Consider the following 21,698-nt stretch of genomic DNA (forward strand, 5'->3'; position numbering starts at 1 on the left):
AATTAAAATTATTCACCATAATATTTATTACATGTTACGTGTTACCATTATCATCATAATCTGGAAATGTTCTGCTTCAGAGAAACCAAAATGACATAGCATAGTTACAAACAAAAACCTGAACAACAAAAACACTGCTGTAGGCATCACTATGCCAGACCTCAAGTTATCTGACAAAGCTATACTAATGAGAGTATCATGGTACTGATACAAAAACAGGCTCATTGATGAATAGATTAGACTTGAGGATGCACACAGAAATAAATGCACACACTTTCAGCTGTCTCATTTAAGATAAAGAAGCCAACAATACCAAATGGAGAAAAGGCAGCATCTTCAACAAATGGTAAGAATAACAGAAATACATTGAACTAGAGAAATGGTTCAGTGGTTGAGAGCACTGGCTATTTTTCTAGATGACCTGGATTTGATTCCCAGTGTCTGCATAGTGACTTACAACCACCTGTAACTCCTGTCCCAGGAAATCTGGTATCCTCTTCTGGCAACACAGGAAATGAACACATGTGTAACTATACATGCAGAAAAAACACCCACTCACATAAAAGTAATGAACTCATTGTTTAATATAATTTTGAAGGAATGCTAGAAGTCTGAATGTTTTATTTGACAGGAAGAATGAGGACTAGCTACACAAAACAATGTACAAAACAGATGCTAGATGTAATCAAGAATGGAAAGTATTAGATGACAATAGGAAAGTATTACCTTTAGTAGAAACTTAAGAAAATTATCAGAGACTGGAAAACCAGCATCATATATATATATAGATCATATATATATCATATATATATCATGTAGTTTAAATGAAGAAATACTTCATAAGATAGTTGTTTTTGCAATTGAATTTTGAAAAAATCTGACAGGAGATGGTGTTGAAGCCCTTGGAACTAGAATTCAAGGTGGTTATGAGCTGCCAAAATGTTCTGGGGGGGTCAACCCCGGTCCCCTGAAAGAGCAAAGTGTTCTAAACTGAGCCATCTCTCTAACTACTATTTATTCTTTAAAGAAATTACTTATTCTGTTTACAGACACCAAAAGTATACTTATAATTATAAAATCTCAGCCGGGAGTTGGTGGCACATGCTTTTAATCCCAGCACTCCGGATGCAGAGACAGGCGGATATCTTTGAGTTTGAGGCCAGTCTGGTCTCCAGAGCAAGTGCCAGGATAGGCTCCAAAGTTACAGAGAGAAACCCTGTCTCAGAAAACCAAAAAAAAAAAAAAAAGAAAAGAAAAAGAAAAAAAGTTTATGAATTTTTTTCTGTGTTTTCAATCAAAATCATTAAATCAAAGCTGATGCTAATTTTTTTCTTTATACAAAATTTCTTCCATCTGCAGATGTGCTCTAATTTTTATTTTGTTCAGGTTTGATGGCAAATAAAAGGATTAGAAACAAAAATTTCAAACTGGAAAAAAACATCAGCTGTTCTCTCTTTCCTCATTCATGGCTTCGTATAAAATTTCAACATTATCTTAAATACTCTTTATTTCCTGATTTTCACCTCACAAATTCATAATTTTTCTTGAAAATAAAAGTGTAAAGTTTCTACTTTTTGTGTCCAGGGGGTCAGTGTTTTCTTGGCAGGCTTGTGTAGGTGTTACATAAAGCTGGGGGTTGCAGGAAGCATTGAAAAGCAGGTGAGGAGTTTGTTAGTCTTCATACTCCTTTAAAGCCTCTTAACAAAACTCATTTCTTTCCTTTAAGATGAAATTCTAGTAAAGCTCTATAGAGAATTTGCAGTTGCTCATAAATCTGTTCAATTAAGTGATCCAAGAGTTTCAAGTTAGTCAGAAATCTGGATTGACTGATTTCTACTTGTCTTTGTATAGACTCAATGGGACATCTGTGGTGACTGTATCTTGTCCCTGTGGAAATAATACTATTTTTATGTGTAATTTCCTTATCTACAATAAATTGAACCCTACTCTTCTACCATAGACTTATATCCTATGGAGTGATTTGATGTCTGTGGTAGAGTCAACAAATTGGTGAACTACAACAAAGATTGGTCTTACCTGAGAATGTCAATCTGTGTCCAATATCTGTCATTTCTTAGTTTGGTGTTAATTAATATCAAAAGGAAATGATATCAACAGGAAATTTATGTATGCTGCAATCAGAAGAGTCTTAGTTTAGCTCATTTGCTTTTCTAATTTCTACTGTTTTCTATAATTTACTGGTTTGAATTTTTAAACTTTGACACTTTCAATGTCTTTTTTTAAATTGTAGTTTACCCAGAAAGGTCATGAATTACTAGATACATATTGTATGAATCATGATTTTCTTGTACAAAAGACAATGATAGAATGTCTTGAGAAACCAGAGTGTATTCCATCGTGTCTAATTTTATATGATTCTGTAGAATCTCAGATATTATTTTATTAGACCTTAAATGTATCTTACTTTCCTCCAGAAATCAAAAATCTCAACATATGATAAAATGTGGGCGTTTATGAGCAGCAGGAGACAATCTGTACTTGTCAAAAGCAATGAAGAAGGGATCCAGCGAGTCCTCACCTCGGATTATGCTTTCTTAATGGAGTCAACAACCATCGAGTTTGTTACCCAGCGGAACTGTAACCTCACACAGATTGGCGGCCTTATAGACTCCAAAGGTTATGGTGTTGGAACTCCCATGGGTAGGTTACCTGGCAGTCATTTTATGATTATTCATTAATCTTAGTTGCTGTGAAAAGAGGGGGAAGCAACACTTCTACATTGTTCTCAAAATCCTTTTCCCATTACATCCTAGCAAAGATTTTTAATCTATAAAAGGAAGCTATAAGTTTGGACATAAGACAAGGACCTTGGGAAGATAAAATCATATGATCAAAATATATTGTATGAATCTCGTAACAAATTGGCCTTATACTTCCAAATTAACATGTCAAAAGAAAAATTAACTTCTATCACATATCTAGCAGACATATCTATTGTACCTAATTTGAAATGTCTACAGCATTTAATTCTCAATGTTATAATAATAATTATTATTGTTTTTCGGCTTTCTTGAGACAGGTCTCAATCTGCAGCACAGACTTACCTTAAATATACAGGGTAATATATACAGATTTTAAATTTACAGTCTATCCTCCTACCTCCGCCTCCCAAATGAACAAATGAGGAATGTTGTCTATTTCCTCAATTTTATCTAATGTTGTGTCTGTCTTACTTTTCTATTGCTGTTATAAAGACCATGACAATAAACAATTCAAGGATGAAAGGATTTATTTCTGCTTACAGCTCCACATCACAGTTGATCTTTGAGGGAAATAAGGACACAAACCTGGAGGCATTGTGAATTTAAGAATGTAGGCATGCCACCTAGTAAATTTTACTTGCGTGATTTTTTGTAGCACAGAGAACCATACTGAGTTTGACCTGAGTCTTCCCTTCATAGACCAATATGGTAGGGTTATTTTCTCAATTGAGATTCTTTTCCAAATTGATGATTGTATCAAGTTTACATAAAACTACATGCTATAATCAAATAAGAAAACAAAAAAATTTTAACTACAAATCTTTCCATTTATAGCCTGTTTTATTCTTGGTCCATTAAATCAATTCCTACCATTCTAGAAAGGGCTTAGTTATAATAAAACATCTTCATTTTGTGTATCAGAAAAATACATTTGGTTATATACAAATTTATATAGTTTATTTTTAAGCAAATTTAGAATTAGGAAGAATTTACAAAATACTTCTAAGTTTGGTATTTATCCTTCTGTAATTTAAGTGCAAGGAAACTATGAATCACACAAAGTACAAAAATTCTAGCACATTACTATTATTACTTCTTTGTTATGTTCAATTGACTTCATATATATTTGTCTCATTCTGAAGGAAACAAATTTAAGATGAGTAATAAATGTACATGTGAAAATATACAGAAATCCCTTCCCATTAAAATATATTTTATTTACTTTTATCAGATACCTTGTTTGTTTCTTTTTCATTTAATACAAGTGAGTTCTTAACTTTAGTGAGTTCTCTCTTATTCAAAACCAAGAAGAATATCAAAATGTTTCTCAAGCTCCGCACATTGGGTATGAGTTTCAATTCTCTCATATACTTCATCAGAAAAGTTTGATGTATGAACAGGCAGCTCACATTTGCCTCTTAAACACTTCACGATGTGAGAAATATTACAGGCAGGAATTTATAACTTGCCAATTCACACTTTGGCTAGAAGTATGGTTTCATGAATTATTTATACTTTTTCAGTTATTAATAAAAACAATGACACACAATTATATTTGAAAGAACTAAGTTCCCAAGCATCTAAGCACCATTGTCACATAGTTAGCATTTGCTTCCTTATCATGATCAATCACACTGAAGACTATTACTATTGTTATTTACTTAGTTTAAAATCTTATTTACTCAAAAGCTACCAGAAGAAAAATATAAAGGAATGTATTAAGGCATCACAAAAATGATATTTTACCAGTTTTCTTTTATTCTCTCAGAGGTGGAGATGAAGCCACAAAAAAAGGAGTATAATACAGGCTTAGGTTTTAGAAAATTTAGAGCACTTATAGGGATTCTCTATGAGTCTGAATTCATATCTTTAGTAGCAATAATCTTCAGTGATTTGATTGTGTTCTAGTATGAACTGAGGAAGGAGCTTTTATTTTTACTTTCACTCAGTTATATTTTGCTTTATTCATTCCTTAGATTATTTGACACTGTGTGGAAGTTAAACGTGTCTGGGAAGTAAATTAACAAATAAAGTAGTATAATTTTTGATATGAAAAATCAGAAACAAGTCTGAGAAACTACACTTTGCCTGTCTCTGAATTTCTTTTTGTGTTTTACAAAGATGCTAGCATGCCTGGCTCCTCCTGCATGCTTTAGTTGGGGCCTTCTGCTCTATCCATCACTCTTAGTGTGATGATTACTGCCCAAAGTGTGCTATGAACATGCTGAGTGGCTCGAAGAGAAACTGCTTAATTAGGGCAGCTCTGTTTACACAAATACCTTCATAGAGACATGAAGGCAAATGCTAAATAAGCACAAGCTGGTTTAATTAAGTGTGTGGTGATGTTAAATCCCTTTCACAGTTTTCCTGATAGCAGCAATATTATTTTAATGTGACATTTACTGTGTAGTAGAAATTGTAAGCTGTAGAATTTTTACACAAATATGTTGATTGAATTTCCTAGTTCACTTGAAATAATATTTTAGAAAAGCTCTGGGAATGGTAAAATTCAAAAGGCAAATCACAGCAGTTTCCCCGAGGAATGTTTAAGACATGTGAGCAGATGTAATCTTTCCTCTTAATACACCGTAGGTGATAATGTGCTTAAAAAAACAGGGAGCATTTGTCTTTAGTGGAACGTTTTTACACTGTACTAGAAGCCTTTTGGTTTCTCTTTTTCAAAGATTGAGTGCATATTACACTTTGAGGACCAGGCTTGCAAGTTGGTATGAATACAGTAGTTAAAAAAAAAAAAAACTATACTAGAGTCAGTTAACATTATTATGTTTTGCTTTGTTCAGTTTAGTTTGGTAAATATTTTGTAAACAGGCTGTAGGGTCTCATTACTATCACTTTTTATAGTGCTGGACTAGTGGCATGTTCCTTCCATTTACAAATTTCCTCACAACTTTCAATGAATGTGAAATGTGTGGCCCTGGGAAGAATGTGTGGAGAACTGTGATTATGGCTGTGATGTCATGTTGTTTATGATGTCATGAGTCTCTGTGATGTGGGTGTTTCTCATTTTACATGCAGAGTTAAATCAACAGTAAATTCTAAATCATTTTGAATAATTATTTTATAATTAATAGAAAGTATTTCTTTTATTTTGAATTAGAAATGATCTTATTTTACATATTAATCCAAGTTCCCTTTCCCTCTCATCCTCCCATGACTCTCACCAAATCCCCTCCTATCCCAGTCCTACTCCCCAACAACTCCCCTGGGAGAAAGAGGCCTTCTACCTGGGAACATCAAGTCTCTCACATCATTTAGGGCAAGGCCTAGGCCCTGCCACCATGTATTTAAGCTGAGGGAGAATCACTCAATAGAGGAATGGGCTCCCAAAGTCCATTCATGCACTATGAATAAGCACTGCTTCCACTGCAAGAGGCCGCATAGCCTGCCCAGGCCTCCTGTCACCCATGCTCAGGGGACCTGGTTATGGCCTATGCAGGTTCCCCAGCTTTCTGTCTGGGGGGTCTATGAGCTTCCACTTGCTCCGATCAGTAGTTTCTTTGTATTTCCCCAGAATGGCACACACACCACATAAAAGAAAATCACAAAGACCATTTTGTATTAGCCCCCTCTTCTTTTTTTTTTTTTTGTTTGTTTGTTTGTTTGTTTTCGAGACAGCGTTTCTCTGTGGCTTTGGAGGCTGTCCTGGAACTACCTCTTGTAGACCAGGATGGTCTTGAACTCACAGAGATCCTCCTGCCTCTGGCTCCTGAGTGCTGGAAATAAAGGTGTGTGCCACCAATGCCCGGTTAGCCCCCTCTTCTTGAGCATATATCCTGCCTGTCACTCCATTGAAGAAGACTGATTTTCCCTCTTTGAAGAGCTATCAATTACAAATAGCTAATTGGTGATGGGTATGGAGAGGGATTTCTACTCACTTTCTTTTCTCTTTGCTATGATTTTGCCTGGCTTTTACTTATGCAGGTCTTATCCATACTTAGAATTGAGAATGAGAGATAAAGAAGTTAAGACCCACTTGGAAAGAAAGTAAGACATTCCAGGGACCAAGGGTGTGGACTTATTGGAGATGACAATTCAGTCTTATGAGTCATATACATCTGGTTGTTGCCTTAACTTCAATTTCAGTATTTGCATATCAGAGCAGAGGGCTCTATAAGAGTTCCAGACTTTATTGGTAGTTTTGTATGCCAGGGATACACAGTGAGATTCTATCTTAGAAATCTAATAATAAATATAACAAACAACAAAAATAAACCACCACAAAAGTCAGAAACAAAGAGTTATTTTTAGGTTCCGAATCTATTATCTTTAAAGAGTTGTTAGGAATTCTATATAAGATATGTTAGTTACAGTTGATAATATCACATGGATGTGCAGGATATCAAAAGAAAGTGTCAGTGAAAAGAAATGATCACAAACCTGTTTTCATTAGGATTGCTGTTCCTGAGATAAAGCACAATGACCATGGCCAATCAAGGAAGAAATGGTATTTGATTTACAATTCATATCATAGTCCATTGTTGAAGGAAGTCAGGCCTGGAACTCAACTAAGGCATGAACCTAGAGAGAAGAATTAATACAGCAGCCATGGGAGGGTTCTGTTTACTGACTTGTCTTGCTCATCATGCTTTCTTACAGAACCTAAGGCCTTAAACCCAGAGATGGTCCAACCCATACTGGCCTTGGTCCTCCCACATCAATCAGTATCAAGAAAATGTCCTACAGGCTTGCCTTCAGATCTATCTGATGGAGGTAGTTCCTCAGATGAGACTCACTCATCTTTAATGACTCTAGCTTGTATGAAATTGTTGTAAATATAGCCAACACACTACCCAAAATCACATTCATATAAGCTTGCTTCATAGCCACGTAATACACCTACATATGAAAGGAATATTGACTCTATGTTGGCAAATTTCACAGCAAGTGTTGCTATTGTGCTAGAGTTCTTGCTTCTGAGTTGGCTCAGAGCAAACCCCAGGATAGAAGCTCTTGCCAAATACCAAGGCCCTATAATTGTTTCTGTCTTTATATTCCACCTTAACATCACAGGTAAAAGTCTGCTGAATTTATGAATTCAAAGATGAAGTAGCCATGTTTATAACTCCCCAAAAGGTTAAATTTGTAGAGAGTAGATTTCATAATTCAACTGTTAAATATTTCATCATTATCATATTTAGTAATTGAGCTATAAATTTTTCTCCTATTAAATATTTTGTAATATGATTATAAAATATTTGTATTAGTAGTTCTTGAACAACTTTTTACTTACAATATCTGTACTCATCTCAGCCTACAAGCAACTCTGAATTATGTCATTAAGGTTTATTATGGCCATACTCTACTCTGACATGTGAAAAATATGGATTCCTTGTTTTGTTTTGTTTTTCTGTGTTAAGTGAGATCTACTGCTTCTTCATGTCTCATTATTTAATGAGTAGGAGATATATAATTGGTAGCAAGGAGGCACTTTTTTGTTTGAGACAGACACCAATGTTTGTAAAATATAAAACATTATGAGCAACAGGTTTTCTGCTGTTTCTGCTCATCATCCATTTCTAGAATTTTCCAATTTATCATATAATAAGTACTGTAATATTCATCATTACAAATGCATGAAATTTCTGGCCTTTAGGTTTTCAGCTTTAGTGAAATGAATGAATGCATTTGTTTTCATTAGTTTAACATAATGCATAAAAATTGATGCAAATTTTTCATCTTATTGCAGGTCAATTCTTACCTTAAAATGCATTCTATTTTTCTTTGCATAAAGCAGTATAATTTTAATATTACTAAAGTAATTGTGACAGAGAAAATTGGAAAACAGTAATTTTTAAAAGCTGATCTAGGCAAAAAGAACTGAAATCATACCTGTACATGGTTTCTATTCTTGGGATATTTGTTTATGCCTAGATTACATGCCCTTGAAAATAGATGAGAACTCAGTAAGTTGATACTGTTACATGAATATTGACAGTCTTTGCTTTGTAGAAGCAAGGGAGCTTCCATAGAAGATTTGTTGAATTGGGAGCAACAGTCTAAGCAGCCTCCATTAACATTGTAAATGATGATCAAATGTGCCCAAACTAAATAGAAATGCATAATTGTCACAGAAACAGAGCAGCTATAGATTTTATACACAAAGACTAGATCATGTAGTTCATTTAGAGTTCTGTGCAGATTAATGCAAGAATATGAATTCAAATTATATTTAAATTTCTTAGATCGAGTAAATATACCAAGCACTCATTTTAGGGTTGTTATGGGTGACTATAATCATCCCTCCTATTAGAAACAAATTAGATAAAATGTTAAACATATTAATAGGAAAAGTTAAAGGCAAATGCTTTGTATTTATTATTCTAATGTGACAGTAACATTCTTAGCAGTCTAAATGGTACACTAGGCCACCATCAACAAACTTACTATTATTCTAGTCTTACTTATGTGGTGCAGGTGCACTAGGAAATTGCTGTGTTTATGAATATCTAAATATTATTCAAATAGTCTGTATTATATTATTTTATTCAGTGGTTGTATAGGAAATATTGATTGAGACTTCATACACATAAATATAATTTCTATCCAAAACATTCTACTTATTGAAATGGAATACTGGCATTTAACTTTGAATTTTATTATACATTTTCTATTGTCAAATAAAACAGTGTTTACCTCATCTTACCAATGTATTTTTAGAGTATTGTTGTATATTAGAATAGCATTTATTGTACAATCAATTTGATTGGATGACATAGAGTTCTTATATACCCCCTACCCCCAAATATGCATAGCTTACCTTATAATCATATAATTTACAATTGTTAAAGACAAGATAATAAGCCAATGAAATTTAATGTCTGAATGAATTTAGCACATACTGTATGTTTCTTTTGTGCCAGGAGCTATGAAAGCAAAACAGATAAACTGTTTATCATTACATAATTTGTACTACATTGAAGTAGATAGTTATTAATCATATATTCAGATTTCTATATTTAAAAATAAATTGAGACCAATTCTATATAATAAAAATAAAAATACAATGTTTTTGAACACCATAGCAATAGAAAGTATAGAATGTAACTGAAATTAAATAAATTAATACAACATTATCATTAACATTTCAAGGAAATCATCATGACCTCAAATTTCATAAGATTCTGCATCACTGAGGAACCCTGGTGTGGTTCTAAACTTATAACCTTTACTATGAAAAGACTAGCTTGAAAATAAGTTTTTAAGATGCAAAAAATTGCTATGTCTTTACTAAGTAAACATGTCACAGTAGTAATTAGACAGTTCATTCATAAAAGTAAATATGGCCAGCAAAGATGTCAAATATAAAAGTTGATGGTTCATCTCCCTTTTATTGTCAGCAGAGCTTGTAATGATCAAGGAACAGACCAAGAAAAACTTGGTTTATTCAAAGAATTACAGGTATTTATGAATACATCCATCCCAATTGTTTTCAACTAACTTAATGAAAACAAGAGAAGATTCAATATGGAATCTTCTGTTGCCTGCTGCCAAGTATGATAACCTGAGCTAATTCTCAAGGACCTACATGGCTCCTTATAGTGGGAAATTACCAATATGGAGCCAAGTAGAAATATAAGGGTATTTAATAGGGAAAAGCCTTACTTACAGAACGACCTAGACAGCCGGTGTGGCAGCAGCCTGTACGAAAGCCGAAAGGGATGAAAAATGAAAGTGAAACTCAGCCAACTCAAACTCTTACTCTACATCACCCTGACCACGCACTCGAAGGCGGTTGGTCAGGCAGACCTGTAGCCAGCCCCTAAGCAGGCATGGCTACAGGTTCCCCTACAATTCCCCTTTTAGTCTACAAGAGGATTAAAACTGAACAGTGTGAAGTATCCAAAATTAACAATCATAAAGATGAAATATAGAAGACACAACAATCTGTTTATGTCACATCATTACTATCTATTTTAACTAAACACTAAATTCATCTGAGAGAGGTGTCCAAGCCTGAACACCTCCTTCCAATGCCAACCATAAACAATAGGAAGCTATCCCTAACTAGGTATATACACTATCCTAAGTGACAACAATGGGGGAAAGGAACATAGCATCCTCCAAGTACTTTCTGCTGAAATGGGACGACGATAGCCTTGTGGGGTCCTATAGGAAGAAAATGTTAGTATAGTGAAAGCCTTGAATGGATTGTATCCAGTCCACATTAGGTGGGATTTGTTTGATTGAAGATCTCGCTTGAAATACTCAACTTGATTGAAGTCAGTACCAGAACCTCTGGCCGGAGTGCATTTGACAGAAAGATTTATCGTAATAGTCCTAAAAGTCTTCTGATCTCCATACACATGCTGTGGCATACATATATTATGTATATATATTTATGTATATGCATAAATACATATATTTATGTATATATAAGACATTATATATGTATATATATATATATATATATATATATATATACATATTTATGTATATATATAGGCCATACATATAGGACACATACAGTATTTGCTTGGTTTCTTCTAAATATATAACCAAGCAAATACTATATAGTTGCTTACCTACCCAGCACAGAGAGTCCAGTCACATGCTGACTTAAAGGAATTCGTTTTGGGGGATTATATTTTTTAAACAGTTGGTAGACTAACATGTTTCAGAAAGAAATAATAATTACAGCACCATTAAAACTCTTTGCGATGAGTATGTAGAATTCTTTATATTAAAAGCATGGCATAATAACTTACCAGTATGTACAAACTGTTAGAATATATAAATATCCAGTATATGAGCAATCAAATTAAAATTAATTCTATAATTCATGAAAACATCCTTCTGAAACCAAAAAGAGCAACTAGTACTTAGGTGTTATTTAAATTTATCATGCCCTACAAAGAACATAACCATGATATCTAGATAAATAACAATAATGTAAAGGAAACCAAACTCTTTTGGGAAGTGATTAGAAATTACTTGTCATGAAAATGAGCAAGACCCAAAATTCACCTTAGACGTTTAATAAAATGTCAAAGACTTTAAGTGTTATTGGAGGACAAAGGACTATATTTTGATTTTCTTTCATTGATTGGTTTAGTTAATACCAGTGTGGATATGTACTTACATTTCATGTTTTCCAAAAGAGTTTTGTACACACTTAATTCTAGGTGTAGAAAGCTCTGCCTTAATACAGTACAAACTGGGACGAAGCCTCATAAACACGTGGAACCACAGATAGTAATGGGCATGGTGAATGCAGCACCATGAACTCCACATACCAGTGGCAAGAGGATAATTCTGATAGAGACAGGCACAGAGATCTCAGGAGGAATAACACATTTGACAGACCAGAAATATGTAATAAAATTAAGAATTATTGTTAAGGAAGGGTGTAATTATAAATATTTTCTTCACAGCAGCAAAATTTGAGATTAATAGAAAACACTTCTTTGTTTTCTTTTCAAACAATCTTTTTTTTTTATTTAAAAATCAACCTCAAAATTCAGTTCTGGATTTTAGTTTTTGTTTAAAAAGAAGTGAACATTTAAAAGCATCCAATGTTACTAGTCTACAGTTCATCTAGTTACGAACACTTAGCCTGTGGATTGGGAAAACAAGTGTGGACATGGAAAACAAGTATAGTACATGGATTAGGCACAGTACTGTGACCACTGGGCCAGAAATCAGGGTACAGTGTGTACCCAGGCAACAGTTAAGAGGTCTGAAGGGCGGGAGACAAGCCTTGGCCACAGACATTCTGTTCTGTGTCCCCTCCCCAAGCCATGAGTGAGTCTCAGATCAATGCATAAAAAGTGTATGTAACTTGGGAAGACAGTGGACAATGCTAGCTGCTTTCCAAGTCATATGGCAAAGCCAAGGCAGACAAGTGCAATTACAGTGACACAAATTCATGGTCTGAACATCCACGCCAGATGGTGTCATATACAGGTGACAGACTCAGGCACCATTCCTCTGCTGGATTCAGAGATCTGGCTGGGTAGTGTTCACTAGTCAGCCACTGTGGGATTTCACAGCACAGCAAGGCTTCAATGATTCGAGAACTGGGGCAGTGAATCACAGAACAAAATTCTCAATTCATTTACTCACAAAAGCAATAGGTACTACATACAAGAATCACTTAAAATGACAGTTTTTTAACATGCAGTTATAAAACATCAATTGCATAGGGATTTAAATATAAGGTCAAGAAGAATATTAAGTAAAAAGAATTATAGGAAGGGCACTATGGTGTCAAAGAGAGAATCTCATTAAGAGTAGTAATGTAGAATTACTGTCCACTTAATTCAAAATCACAGTATGCTGCTGTAACTGACACTGTTGAGTGTTTCAGTAACTCTAAGCCAGTATTAGGACTAACAAAAACCTAACTGAAGTGTTTTGTCTAAACCTGATCAGTGATCAGTAGTGACCTGTACTTACCTGATTAGTTATATAATCTACCTTTTGCAAATAATGTTTAATACATGTATGTGAACAAGTGTAGGAGCAGATCCATGCTGTGGATGACTTGTGGGCTGAATAGTGTGACTAGTGTCAGTCTCTCAAAGGTGCAAGACCTTGCACAGCAGGACCTTCATGCAATGAACAAAAAGCACTGTAATTAACAAAAAATAACAAAGCTCTATTATTAAAACTTATGTATGTATACATGAGCCAAAGAACTAGGACTTGACACCAGTATACACATTAGCCCCAGTATTTTGGAAGACAATGAATCGAAATACATCCTATAATTTAAGCTAACAGTTACCACCTTTAAGGGAAAAGAAAATTTGTGAACCTGCTTCTCATTGTAATGGTGTTAGCCTGTAGCTTTGGCTGGAATTTCCAGAACTAAAAGTAGCTCATTTCACTTAGCACTGTTATATAGAGAAGTGTGAAGAGACAAAAAAGAAATCCCAAGGGAATTCTGTTAAGGTATATTGGGAAGACCCAAACCAATGTTTTAAATGAAAAAGTGTGTTAACTAGGAACAGATTTTCTCTGTGAACTAAAACACTGTTCCCCCATGTAGTTACACATTACAAATTCAATACCACACAGCACCATTTAAAATTCAATTTGCTTGAACGTGTCTGAGAGGTCCTCTTCTCTGTCCCTGCTTGCTTGAGGCTCCACGGAGAGAGTAGAAGCATCGTCACCGTCTTGGGGCATTTATCATTTTCCTCAGTTCTCGCTTATTTGGTAATGATGTATCTTCACTTTTCACTCTTGGTGGGAGTTTCCGATTCTGTGGACTGCCTCCCGTCCGTCCAGGCTTCCCAGGTGCCATTCAGGGCCAGAGTCTTCTGCTTGTCCACCATAACAAAATCCACCCTCTCGTCAGCCATGCTGCTGCCAGGACCACTGCTCTTTTGCTTCCAAGGCGGTGTGTATTTCCCACAGTCTAGGTCTAGATATAAGTATTCGTCTTGTTTATCTCCTTTGGGCTTGATCATAGAGCTGCTCCTTCCATCAAGGCTGTTACTGTCAAAGAGATACTAATAGGAAATTATCTCCATTGAGTGATGGCTTAAGGTTAATCTTACTACATTTAGTGTATTAAAAGAAACAAAAAATACATGGTAATAGAATTCTACTACCTCATTTAGGTGAGTTAGGTCATACTCCCATCATTAGGCCTTGAACAATACAAGTTGAGAGATCACATAAACCTATAGGAACATTATGTATATGTTATGCCCCAAAGAACTTTTGACTATGAGTAAGAGAATATTAAATCCGTAGAACTTATGTCAAATGATAACCTTCATTAAGAGATAGAGAACATCAACAAAATCCTTCCATAATATAAGTATTTTTTTCTGTTTGCTCTTTAATCCATAGATAGAAACATTTGTTTTGCTAACCCTTAATTTGAATTAACATTTGGTACAGTAATCAAGACTGTCATTCACAAATTACTTAAGATGAAATATTAATGATATTTCAAAAAATGTAGTCTATATTCAGTTTGAGAAATATCACTCTGAGTTTTAAAAAATATTCATGGAAAAAATTACCTCATTTATGATCTTTATAATTAGTCAAATAATATCAGTCCTTAATTTGGAAGTAAAGAGAAATGTGAAAGTGTGTTAGCACATGCCTGTGATATTAGCAACTTGGGAAATAGAGAATAGCTCAAGAGTTATGAGTTAGAGGCCAATCCAGGCTACATTATGAAAGTAAGAAACATTTAGTATGTCTGTTGTGAGCTGTACTCAATGTGGTTTATTTTTCTTGAACATAGCAGCTATTAGCAGGTGTCATGAAGAAAGCCTAAATTCCTATTGTTATGCCTCTGCCAGCATCAAGTCATGTGAGGTCTCATTTTTTGAGATGCACTGACAGCATGAGGAAAAAATCTGCTTGTACAGAGAATTAGAGAGCATTATTATAGTAAGTAATACGATAGATTATGTCCTGCAGGCTTATACTTTGGAATAGACTATGCATGTTGTTAGTTATACACAAGTAAAGCACAGAGAATAGGATAAAGGAAGAGGCAGGGCTAGGAAAAAAGGAAAAGCTGATTGGAAAACAGAGATTTGAAGGCCAGTGATGGGAAGAAAGGAATGTTGAAGAAAAGAAGCAAAGGGAAATAAGGAAAATAGAGTTAAAACTCAAAGGAATGGGCAAGTAGGAATAGAGGAAGGAAGAAAAACAATGAGGGGAGTAAGGAAGGATGGAAATAAGGACACAAGGAAGGAAGGAAGAGACGAAGAAAGGAATCACAATAAACTAATAAGTTAGCTAAAGACAGAATTCATAATCTGTTTACCCTTCCCAAAACATTACTACAGCTTTTGAATATATTTTAATAAAGTAATAATTTTACCTAAAGTTACTTCATAAAAATTTAATATTTAAGATTTTATGAATAACTTCATAGCTGAGCAAATGCTACATCCAAGAACTATGCAATTTTTCTATGTGCATGTATTCACTGTTATTAAACTTACAGTAGTCTACCATCCATATCCTGACCTGGCTCTCTCTTTCTCTTCCCATCACAGATAAGTTCAGGTGTGCTTAGTTGGTCTGTTCACAGACTGAAATTGTCTCAATACCTTCTTTAGGGCTCCTTTTAATACTTCAAATCTTAAGTATCTGAGAGATCAAATCACTTCCATGGGTATTTATACCTTTCTTCTCATGACTCTTTCTTTGCTTGTCCCTCTCTCCCCCATTCTTATTAAACTAGGAGAAAAGCATATATTTTGTTAATTTTCAAAGAGATAATTTCAAAATGACAAAGTTCCATTTAGGTGGGGGAACATGTATAACTAAGGAAAGTTCCAAAAGAGGAAGAAAAAAAAAAGGAACTAGTGATTAGAATTTTTATCATGAAGATATAGATACTAATTTTGGCTTCAAGAAGTGTTTTTTTTATTCTAAAAGAAAAGGTTTAATGTATCTACCCACATCTCACAAATGAAGCTATCTGACAGCTTAAATGCAACTGAAACAAAAGACATCTGTATGTAACTGTGGACACTGAGGCAGCCCAGATACTTTTTTCTCTCCTGTTTCATTCATGTGGGTTTATCTGCTTTCAATACATTTGCAGTTTCACTTTTCTGATGTGAGAGAATTTGTTATGTAGACACATTTATGGGTTACTATGTTGTTTTCAAATTAAAGATGAAGAAACTTTCAAATATTACACTGTTTGCTGAGCATGGTGTACTTGGGAGACAAAGGCAGGTTGATTTCTGTATTTTCAGTACTCTAGAGTCAAAGTCAACTGGGTCTCTTTGATTTGAGGTCAATCAGGTTTACATAAGATATTTCTGGTCCAGTCAGGGTTGCATAGTGAGAAATTGAAACGTTGCTACTTTTGTGCAAAAAAACCTTGTAGTAAATGTGACTCCTCATATCCTCTAATCTTACCTTCATGCCCTCAGCTCCTTTCTTTCAAGTTATAGGCTGACCTAGTGAGTTTCAGTAGATTTTTTGGTTGTTTTGATAGAATATCTTGACAAAATAAAACTAGTAAGAAAAGGTTTATTTTAACTAACAATTAAAAATTTAGTTCAACACCATGGGGTCAACCAGTGCAGCAGGATTACCAGGTCACACCACATCCACAGTGAGAAAACACTGTTGATCTGTTCTCTTTCTTTACCTCATACAGTCCAGGATCCCCACCCATAGATGATGTGTCTTCCCACATTAAGACAACCAAGATAATAGACCATAGGCAGACTCAAAAGCCCAGCCTCGAAGTTATTCTATATTTCTGAAGCTAATAATTGACACTAACCTCCACACTCTGCAACTAGTACTTGAATAAAGTTTATGACCATTATCTGTCTACTTTATTGTTGCTAAGTGTGAGGTTATGTATATGAATTAAACCACTCCTGTTCATTGATCTCAGTATGTCTTTGAGATATCTTTACTCAGCGATATGTCAGTCCACATTTGACTTTAACTTGTGCCCATGGTAGAAATCCTCCCTAAAGAACAATATGTTGTGGGTCAAGGAAGAAATACTTTATTTTTTGGTTTTGTGAGACAGGGTTTCTTGGTAGCTTTGGAGCCTGTCCTGGACTCACTCTGTAGACCTGGTTGGTCTCAAACTCACAGAGATCCACCTACCTCTGACTCTGGATTAAAAGTGTGTGCCAGCACCACTTGTCATTATTGATTTTTTAAATCCTTGTCTTAGTTTCTTTTCTATTGGAATCTAAAACATCATTACCAAGACACCGTATAGAGAAAATGTATAGTTTGGGGCTCGTGGTTGCAGAGGGATAGAGTCCATCACCATCATAGCACTCAAAAAGAAAGCAGGGAGGGCGGCATGGCAGTCATGCAGGGTTACAAGTTATACCTCTTTTTGAAAACTTGATGTATAAAGTTTGTTTAATTTTTTTTATCTTTCACTTTTCACAATTATTTATTTTTATGTGGCTTCCTGAGGCATGCATTCTCTGTGCAGTCCTGTTTGTCCTGGAATTCACTTTGTAGAACAGGCTGTTCCACTCAGGGATCTGGAGGCCTTTGCCACCAGGTGCTGAAATTAAAAGCAAGCACTACCCCATCCATCTCCCTTTATATTGAGTTTAGAATGTAGTTACAACATTTCTCTTTTCCTTCTACCCCTTCAAACAATTCTGTAAATCCTTTTTTCCTTGTCAAATTCATGACTTCTGTATCTGAAAACATACTAATATCATACAGAGTTATATTTAGCAAAATATACACATACATATGTGCATGTATTAACAATTAATGAAAGGACAGGTCTCACACCTTGATCAATAAGCATGAGTCAGAGAAAGCTGACTGAGACTTTTGAAGTCTCAAAGCTAATTCTCAGTGACACACTTAAATCAGTGGTAGTTAATAAATTAATATGTTATTCACTATTGTTGGTTTTCATTGCTATCTGTATTTGTAAATATGCCAAGGAAACCTTCCATGAAACAAATATATGATAACTTTTAGCAGCAATGCCTCACTGTGGAGGGAAACCCATTGCATTGGAAATAGCCTTGATATTGTGGTGATACTTGGGAAGTTGTTGGCAAATAACCTGACGAGATGACACCCTAACTGGTACTGAAGAGTTTATTTGATAGCATAGGATATTCAGTTGAGGTTCCCCTTATTATATGATAGCCCTATATCTTTTATATGTGTGTATATATTTTAGCAAGTTTCCATAGCTTAAATGGGCCTTTAGTGTTTGTGGTTTCCCACTGTATTCTCTCCTCTACCCTTACCTCCCATCTCATTCCTCATTCAAATCTCCCTACTTAATTTCCCATTATGCCTTTAAAAAACTACATTGTCTTTCCTTTTCCTCAGAGATCCTTTCCCACATCCTGACTCCTACATGATCATGTGACATCTATTGTAAATGAAACAGACATATCTACAGCAGAAAATATACAATGTTTATCTTTCTGAGTCTAGCATATTGTTTTGAGACTAGATATTTCAGAGCTTAGACTGACTCTGAATTTACTTTGTAGCCAGAAATCATCATGAATTCTTGATGTACCCATCTCTAAATCCAAGGGCTGGGAGCGTAGTACAACTCTGTGCCCAACTTTATCTATCATTTTCAACAGCATATTACAGGATCATGCCTAAGATTTCCTTTATTTTTCTTAGAGATCTATAAGTAGAAATATATTTACACAAATCATTATTCACAGCACTGACTTGAAATATAAATGTTTAGCTTTTATTATGAAAGCAGAAAAGCATTATAGGGAAATTTGTGCTCCTATCCAAATAACATATAATATTGTGTTCTTGGAAGAAATTTGGAAACAAGATTTGTGGTAGGAATAAACAAAACCAGTGTTTTGTGGCAGATGATGAAGGATGCAGATATTTTGATATTTCTACCTGTGTACTGGGCATCCTATTACCAAGACTGTACTTACTATGTAGTTGCTAATGTATGGACATATTCAAAAGAACAAATAATAAATTTTTATATTGTTTCTACTGAAAGGAATACCACCCAAAACTTAAGATTATTACTATCAATTAAGGTATCTTACCACAATTGTGTCATATGCTCCTGAAATTATAAATGGCATTGACATAATAATTTTTATAACCCAAATCTAATGAACCAATGAAATTTTTTGACATCAAAACAGAAAAAAAATAAATTCCTTATGTCTGCACAGTAGGGAATGTCATGGAAACTTGCCTGCCAATCATAACAACCTTAACTTACTGCTTTACATGTGGAGATTAATTTCCTACAATTTTCCTAGAAGTGGATAAAGCTGTTTCATCCATTTTTCAGTCTCAGTGCAGAATTGTTTCCTGACATGAAACAATGACTTTTGTAATCTAACAAAAGTTAGATTACACTAATCTAGTTACTAATAATTCAATTAGTGACTTCCTGTTTATGATTTCACTGGCTATCCAATACCCCACATCTGTATTTCAGATGGAGTCAGTTACTCTCTCACGAATTAAATATCATACTAGACAAATTTTTATCATTCTGTACAAAGCATATTCACTACCAAAAGGTCTAGAAAGCCTGCTTGCTGGAGTTACCCTTTAAATTTTTTTATTATTGTGTATTTCTATTTTGTTTTCTCTACCGAAAATGAAAGTTAATACTAGGAAGCATTTGTAAAATCTCTGTTCTCCACTCATGATCTTTAATTGTTTTCCTTGAAATGTTAATGTGCACATTTTTTTTTCTCAGGTTCGCCATATCGAGACAAAATCACCATAGCAATTCTTCAGCTGCAGGAGGAAGGCAAGCTGCACATGATGAAGGAAAAGTGGTGGAGGGGCAATGGCTGCCCAGAGGAGGAGAGCAAGGAGGCCAGTGCCCTAGGGGTTCAGAATATTGGTGGTATCTTCATTGTCCTGGCAGCCGGCTTGGTGCTCTCAGTTTTTGTGGCAGTGGGAGAGTTTTTATACAAATCCAAAAAAAACGCTCAATTGGAAAAGGTAAATGTCACATTTTTGCGATTTAAAACACTTATTTTTCTTATGATAAAACATAAGTAACAATTTTTCTATTTCAAACCATGAGAAATGCTTTGAGCTGTGGCTGTTAATTGTCTCATATCATTCATTGTATAACTAAAATATATATTTTGTGAAATATACTAGTATATTTCACAAAACTCATGATCATCATCATAGTCTTTAAATTTATTAATAAAATGTTTACCTGTTAGTTTGGAGATATATCTATCTTATTTAGGACTAAACAAGGAGAATTGTTTTTGCTTGGAGTTTATTGCTGTTGGATTAATGGAGGGGGTACAGTTACTGAGGGAAGAAAAACCATAAATTGTATTAGAATAATAAAAATACTTTGTCAAAAACAATCACAGGTTTTAAATCAGTGATTTAAAGGAACATAGTAAATATATTTAACTTCAGTAGAGTTATAATTATTATTAGGATATCCTAACTTACATTATAAATACTATTGGTAATTTTCTAAATTAGTAAATATGCACAAATATTATGGTTTGCCACTGAATATTTTTCTTAATGATTCTTTAACTTACTCTATTCAAAGTTGTTATGAAATATGTGTAACCACAAAAGTGTTAATATAATTTTTCTTTGTAACCTAATATACTTAGTAGATTAAGACACACTTTTTAAATTCTAGTTGAAAAGTTTGTGATCACTTACATTTTATATTTCTAGATCTAGAGTTTCTTTGTAATCCTATAAATATTGAGAGAAACATGAAAGCCACACAAATAGCACATATCATCTCTGTATGTACATTTAAACTCCAGAAATGAAATGAGCAACATTTTTTCTATCTTCCAGTGCTTTATTTATTTTTCTGTATATAATTATCTTGTTTTTTTGTTTTTAATAGAAATATATTTTTTTAGGTCTTTAGTAATTGTATAAGAGTAAGGGTTTATTCTCTTTAATATTGGCAAAGATTATGAAATTTTATTGTTAAAAGTCAAAGATCAGAACAAATGGTTCTTAAATATATAATATCAAACAGTAAAATATGTAAAATTCATACTGCTAATAGTCTTTGAATACATATATCAGAAACTATTTTTGTAAAATAGTTGATGAATAACTTCCCTTGGCTCATATTATTTATGTTATAATTGTTGACCCACTCTTGAACCAGAAATTTGAATACATATGTTTAACACTTTAATTGATTATATTACTTGACACCTTTATTCATCTTTTACAAATGGATATTTGATAAACCTGTTTTATCTGACATAGCTATATGTAAATTTTGAAATTTCCAGACATTCGTAGAGCTTATTTCCTTACAACATTATGATTGGCTGTTTCTGGTACCATGGGTAAGCCAAATTCTGTTATGTTAATTTGAGTTGGTTACATGTAAGTCCACTCTCAATACTGTGTTTCTTTTTATGGTATTCAAATAGCTTTGAAGGCATGTGTAAAGGACTGCCCAATGAAGAATCTCAACAAGGCATCAACTGGTATTTTTTAATAATTTGCCCATAACTGATATTTGATTACTTCAAA

General features: G+C 34.1%; 1 protein-coding gene across 1 annotated transcript in view; it reads left to right on the forward strand.

Annotated features, from left to right (window-relative positions):
* Positions 1–21,698, forward strand: part of Grik2 (glutamate ionotropic receptor kainate type subunit 2) — a 650,167-nt gene that overhangs the window by 614,263 nt on the left and 14,206 nt on the right. Inside the window, exons 14-15 of the mRNA XM_027402939.2 lie at positions 2,436–2,661; positions 19,900–20,150. Of these exons, the coding sequence (XP_027258740.1) occupies positions 2,436–2,661; positions 19,900–20,150 (477 nt within the window). The remainder of the gene's footprint in view (positions 1–2,435; positions 2,662–19,899; positions 20,151–21,698) is intronic.

Source organism: Cricetulus griseus, chromosome 2, assembly GCF_003668045.3.
Source record: "Cricetulus griseus strain 17A/GY chromosome 2, alternate assembly CriGri-PICRH-1.0, whole genome shotgun sequence".
NCBI lineage: Eukaryota > Metazoa > Chordata > Mammalia > Rodentia > Cricetidae > Cricetulus > Cricetulus griseus.